The 6,271-nt window shown below is 43.2% G+C and overlaps 1 protein-coding gene across 1 annotated transcript; it reads right to left on the reverse strand.

Moving 5' to 3' along the window:
* Nucleotides 1-730: 730 nt before the first annotated feature.
* ESX1 (ESX homeobox 1) lies at nucleotides 731-5,832 on the reverse strand. Its single transcript, XM_036226551.1, has 4 exons — nucleotides 5,757-5,832; nucleotides 5,242-5,572; nucleotides 4,132-4,177; nucleotides 731-1,069 (listed from the first exon to the last, which is right to left on the reverse strand). Exons 1-4 carry the CDS (start codon nucleotides 5,830-5,832, stop codon nucleotides 731-733), a joined length of 792 nt encoding a protein of 263 aa, XP_036082444.1.
* Between the last annotated feature and the right edge of the window lie 439 nt (nucleotides 5,833-6,271).

Consider the following 6,271-nt stretch of genomic DNA (forward strand, 5'->3'; position numbering starts at 1 on the left):
GAAGGTGTCACTCTGCCTTTTATCTGGGGAAGCTACAGTAATAAGCTTAGGGTGGAGGTGGAAAAATGGAAAGCCCTTTTCTGATCTTAATGGAGCCCCCTCTTGTCTCTGAATAAGAACGGTTACTATTACCCTACCACCTCCACAACATGGAGGGCAGTGAACAGAATTTGAAGTACTGGATAGATGTTTGGATACCACCTTCCCTTAAAGTCCTATAAGAAGCCTCTTAGGAAGTTTCCCATGGCAGTCGAACCATTGGCATGAATGAAGCATGTCCCTGCCTGGAAACAGTTTTCTCACTAGAGACTCACCCCTTCTCATCCTGCACATTTATGTGTTCTCAACGGGGCTAGGTGGGGATGAGAAGTGGGGGAGGTGTGGAAGAATAGTGTGTGGTCAGTGTAAAAGGACCGTGAACTCTGGTGTGCACTATTGATGTTGGCTCAGAGATATGACATCATGAAAGGAGGCCTCTGACATTGTTTGAATGGCATTCCATTAGCCATTCCAATCCATACCATATTTACCCCATTTGACACTCGAAACCAATATATTAACTTGTATTTTTATTGAAAATGTAATGTGCTCTACAGTAACAATAGGCACTACACTTCTCATCTATTAAGTTCATTTAACAGGTATCTGAAGAATTATCTTTCATGTTGTGCTATGCACAATTTATATCTGGCAAAAAATACACTGAAAAAATTGTCATGAAGACTCTACTTCAGAAAATAGGAGCTGCAAAATGACCATTGATGACAGGGGCCCATGCCACACCTACTGGAGCAAGAGCAAGGGGAGGCACATGTGGCAAGCGTGGCATAGGCATTATGGGAGGCGCAGGTGGTGGTGGTTGCACAGGTGGTGGGGGTGGCCCAGGTGGCATGATTGGACCTGGCGCCAGGGGAACAAATCTCCATGCAGGTTCCAGAACAGGGATGGCAGCATAGGGCCCATCATAGATTACCCCCACAGGGGGACCCAAGGCAATGGGGACCAGATTTCTGAATACCATTGCCCTCTGGTGTCTTCTCCACTTGGCCCTTCGGTTCTGAAACCAAACCTTGAATCACAGAGGAAAAAAAGATTTGTTTAATATACTGAACAGTTAATGTCATAATAAAAACATACAACATGTAACTCTGCCATTGAGATACTATACTGCAGTAGGAGAAGCTCTTTCTTTATTGCTAAAATAGCTTAGGGAAATAAACAATACACCTTTTTGTTCAGCTAACCCTTAATGAACTACGCCTGGTCCAGACCTTGGTACAATACTTTGTCTTCTCCCACATTTAGTATTCCTTAATAATTTTTTCCCAGGTCTTGGATCCAGGTCTAACTGATGAATTACACTGGGGTCTTGTTGTTAATGTTCATATCTGATAACAGGGTAAAGCAATATTGGAGCATCAGCTGTCCAGCTGCTCCACCCCCTTCTCACTAGGAATTAAGTCACCCCGGTTTGGGGAAAAGCTGAGCATGGTATAAAGGCGAGCCCAATCAAAGTTACATTGAGGAGAATCACTCCCTAGTTAAAAAAGCCCATCTACAGTCTGAAGTAACTAATGCATAAGAGCACATTGCACTTTTACAGATTTCCTTCAATACTGTTTAAGGAATCATTCTTTCTCTGAAACCTTTTAAGAATCAAACATGTGGTATGTAAGAGAGACTTGATCATGGGATCCCATGGACTTTGTGGCTTGTCTTGCTGAGACATGAGAGTTGCTGAAGCCCTGGACACTACCTTGATATTTTATCCGTTAGTGTTAAGGAAAGTTTAGCCTAACTGAATCCAAATTCACTAAACTCGAAATCCTTTTCCCCAGATAAGAGATTGAACACCCCATTGTTAACAGTCAATTTCGTATACTCCAATCAACCCTAACCTCCAAATCTCCTTGGGCTCAGAACAAGGTCAGCTCATTTGGCTCTAACTACAGTTTCAGAATCCTAGATGGACAGGAGCCTCTGTTACCCAGAGTGGCGGGGATACCTAGGCCTGGTTAGCTTCATTCCTTAATCAGGGCACCCCAATCCCATCATTCATTCCTATGATAAGAGTGTCCAATTATGTATTTTAGGGAGATGTTCAACAACAATGTGGGGTTAGGTGTTCAAAGAGGCTCTTCCCTGAGTGCTAGCCTAGTATTAACAAACAGACCATTTAATTTAATTTCCCAGTTTGCAAAATGTGAGACAAATGGCTTCTTCCCTCTGCCTAAAGCCACCTTTTCTCTCCCATTTTAGGATTTGGGGTCCTTCTGCTGCATGAATATAGTCTGAAGAAAGCCAGTGTAATAGTGCTTATTTTTGGAATAATTCAAATGTACCTGTGGTCAAAACTCCCTAAACATAATCAAAGTCCATGACACACAAATTTTGATGTGGACCTATGTTAGGTCCACATTCCCAATACTGGTTTCATAAAATTGGTCTACTATATTTGCAAAGGAGGGATGGGGCAGTGTCTATTAATTTTCTTGGGGAAATTCATGCTGCCGAGTTTGGAAATATGAGATCATTGTTTTGTTCCTCATTTGTGTTTTCTGGCTCATTTCGCTTCATAAATCCATTGAGAGGACTGTGTAAACCCAGGGAGGGGACAAGCAACTCAGCAAATCTTTTTTTTTTTCTTAAATCCTGAGTTCACCTTGTCTGCCTAAGAAAGTGGAGGACTCGTCCTCTTCACCTGAGACTAGGCTGTTAATCCAGCCTGTGGCACTAAGATGACAGCATTCAGCATTCTGATTTATTGGGCTACTTTTCTGCATACCACAGACAGATGTGCAGCATGTCTCCGTCACTGCACTCATACATGAATGCACTCTGGGACAAAACTACTAATCCATCTGATTGTGTGTGTGTGTGTGCACACACACATATAAATATTCACTTTACATATATATATATATATAGCCCCCTACAAAAAATATTTAAAGTATAAATTTTTGTGGAGGCAAATATGTTTTTAGATGTAACTATGGTTTCCTACAACCACAAATAATCACTTTTTGACTCCATGGCCTAAAAATTAGTAATCGCTGCCTGAGTAAATAAAAAATATATATATTTTAAATTAACACGGGTAAAAATCTGGCCTGAAGTGAGAGCACCCTTACAACAAAATTCCAGAAAAAAAACACCTTTTAAAAATACCACCAAAAAGGAAAAAAAAATTCTTAGATGTTAAAATGAACATTTCTCAAGAGTATTCTTACTTCTGCATTTAGTAGTTTCATAAAGTTTGAATTTGTGTGGTATCTGAAATGCATATATTTTAATATATACAATTCTTCTTTAACTTCTCACCCATTCTTAAGTCAGTGGAACTTTATTCAAAATTGTTCTCTCTCTTTTTGGTTTTATTTTTTAGGATAATTTTCTAAAGCTTGCAAACTTTCCCCCATAACCACCATAATTACAGAATTTTAGCAATGTTTTCAGGCTAACATTAAAATCTCCCAAAAAATTAAAATTTAAGGCTGCCACTCTTTACATTGCTTTACAAAACACTTAAAAACACAGGAGGACCAGGCACTTGGACTTTTAAGTTACGTCCCCCATCTCAAACATACATTAGTTACTCATGTATTGTGTTCTGTGTGTGAAATACTTCTTCATTCCAGTGTCTAAATATTTATAAAATCCATTCATTTAGTCAAAAGCTTATGCCTGGTTTTAAATATTTTGGTATAGTTGAACCTTCTTATAACTTAGCTCTTCAGTATATTAATTTGAATACTTCCCAGGTGGGACTGAGACCAACATGATTCCACATAGAAATATTTTTTTAGGGAGGGCTAACACCTGTCTTAAAGGATATCATTGTGAGAAGGAGGTGAACTTTATTTTTTGGAAAAAAAATGTACGTGTGTGGAGAGAGAGAGAGAGGGAGAGAGAGACGTTCTTTTTTCTACTTTAGAAAATCATATTTCCTTTGGTAATGGGCAATTTTCATAAGCTTGAGCTTATCTCATTTTCTAGCTCCCTAAGTGCCAAATGTTCAGTACTTATTTGCCAAAATAGAAAAGACAAAACAACACACCAACTTGAGAATGTCCTAATAAAGGATGTTTTAGAATGTTTGCCCTGCCAATTGTTCTTTTAAAATTTACTGACCTGCACTCTGGCTTCAGTCAAATTCAGGTGTCTTGCAATCTGCTCTCTGAGGAGGGAAAATGGCAATTGTTCAGTATTTAGAGTTATGGAGAAAAATATATCATGCACATTATTTCTACCCCCTACCTTACCCCCCACCCCCCACCAGTGCAATTTTCTGTAATGTTTGTTTTAGGGAGTTTTACCATGGACAACTTATCTATTAAAGAAGATAGAAAAAGAGAATATATGTGACAGTTCCTGGTAGTGTATGTGTTAGTTGAATATAATTCAATCAATTTTTGTTTGTGGAACACTGGAAAACAACCCTGGAAATCTTTTCTTGGTAGGTCCCTCCGTGAAAATAAATAAAACTCCAAAACACCTTTAAAGCAGTGTTTTGAACCACAGTATTTGTTTATCGTAAAACAGAGAAGTGAACTCTCCACGAGAAACTCCAAACCACGTCGCCCAAAAGCGTGAGAGAAATTTTTTTTGCTCTTTGGCGGGCAAAGGCTGAATACCCCGAAACCAGAAAGGGCACCCCCTAAACCTCACACGATCTCATTCTGGTCCTCCATTCCTACCAGGCTAGAATTGGACCCCCCCTTCGTACACTACGACAGTCTGGATCTCAAGGGCTCCGATCAAGGCAAGCAGAGCGAAGGGAGTCGCAGGCTTTTAAACCGCCCAAACTCTGCCGCCTGAAAACAGAGCTCCACGTGATGTGGCTGAGACACTCTGTCTAGAGTGAGGCAAGTTGGACGCTCTCTTCACAAAATTTAAAGGGCGCGAAAAAACTGAGTCAACACGATATTTTAATGATATTCAAAATATAAAAATTAATGCAAAAATCCATGATAAACAAATTACCAAAATTTTAAATGAAATCAAGCTCCAATCAATCCTGCCTTACTCTTTCGTCTTAGTTCCCCCTCCTGTTTTACAACCCCGCAAGCGATGTGGGTCTCACACCAACCCCAGACAGCAAGTGCGGACCCCGGCGCCCTTGAAACCCCTAAATGGCTTTTGGCTCATGAGAGGAAAAGGGTCCTGGGAAAGAACCTAAGATGCCCTGGGATGAATCCGAGCTCCCTGGAGAACTGGGTGCCTCCAGAGCAAGCCACTTACCGCTCAAACAAGTCGGGATAACGAGAGCGACGGAAAAACATCTCCAGCTCCTGTAGCTGCAACTGCGTGAATGCGGCGCGGCCGCGGCGCAACTTTCTCCGTGCAACTTGGGGCCTCTCTGCGGCTGGGGGGGCCGGGTCCACCTGCTGCTGCTGGAGCTCCTGGCCGCCGCCGCCGCCGCCGCCTCCGCCCTCACGGGTTTCGCCGTCCAAAGGGTTGGCCCCTCCCCCATCAACGTTGACCGCTGCTGCTGCTGCTCCAAGCTCAGGTTCGGAACGTGTACCCGCGCGTCTCCCCCTTAAAACCACCGAGGGCACGGTAGGCGGCACATCTAAAGAAGGAGGAAAGCAAAAGAGAGAGACCCTGGCATTGGCGCCTACGGTAGTAGGCTAGAAGCGGCAAGGGGTCGCAATGGAAGAGTAGCGGTGACTGCCGCGCACCGTCCGGTCCGCCCGTCCTTCCCAGGGAAATTCTCCTGGAGTTTGCCAAACCCCTGTTCCCGTCTAGGTACTCACCACGCGGTTCTTCCCCGTCGACTCCCAGGTTGCGGTAGCCTCGGTCATTTTGGCTGCACCAGGAATAATATGCCATGTCCTGAGTGCTGTCGATGAAATCTCGTACTTCTGCAGCCTGCGCTGGGGTTCGTGGCAATCTCCGGGTGCGTACTTGAACTGAGCCGAGAAGTAAGTGAGACGAACTTCTGGCTACTGGACCGCTTCTGGCGCCGCGTCTTGGCCGGCGCACCTTATATATGGGTACGTTGTCTTCCGCAAATTCAAAGAATACGCGCTCTCGTCCGTTAGACGCCCGCTATTAGAGCGCACATTACTTTTCGTGGTGTCCCTAGGTCCTGATGGGGGCGCACTGGCAGCCAGGTGGTTAGGTAAAATAGAGCGGAGAGTGTGTATGAGATTGGTACTGGTAGTGGGCATGCTTGTGTGAGTAATGTTGACTCCAGTTTGCAGCTTAATTGACTATTCCCGACTTGGACCAAGTGTCTCAAGTAAGGAGCTTGCTTGAGAATGAAAGC

Source organism: Rousettus aegyptiacus, unplaced genomic scaffold (genome assembly GCF_014176215.1).
Source record: "Rousettus aegyptiacus isolate mRouAeg1 unplaced genomic scaffold, mRouAeg1.p scaffold_m13_p_9, whole genome shotgun sequence".
NCBI classification, from domain to species: Eukaryota; Metazoa; Chordata; class Mammalia; order Chiroptera; family Pteropodidae; genus Rousettus; species Rousettus aegyptiacus.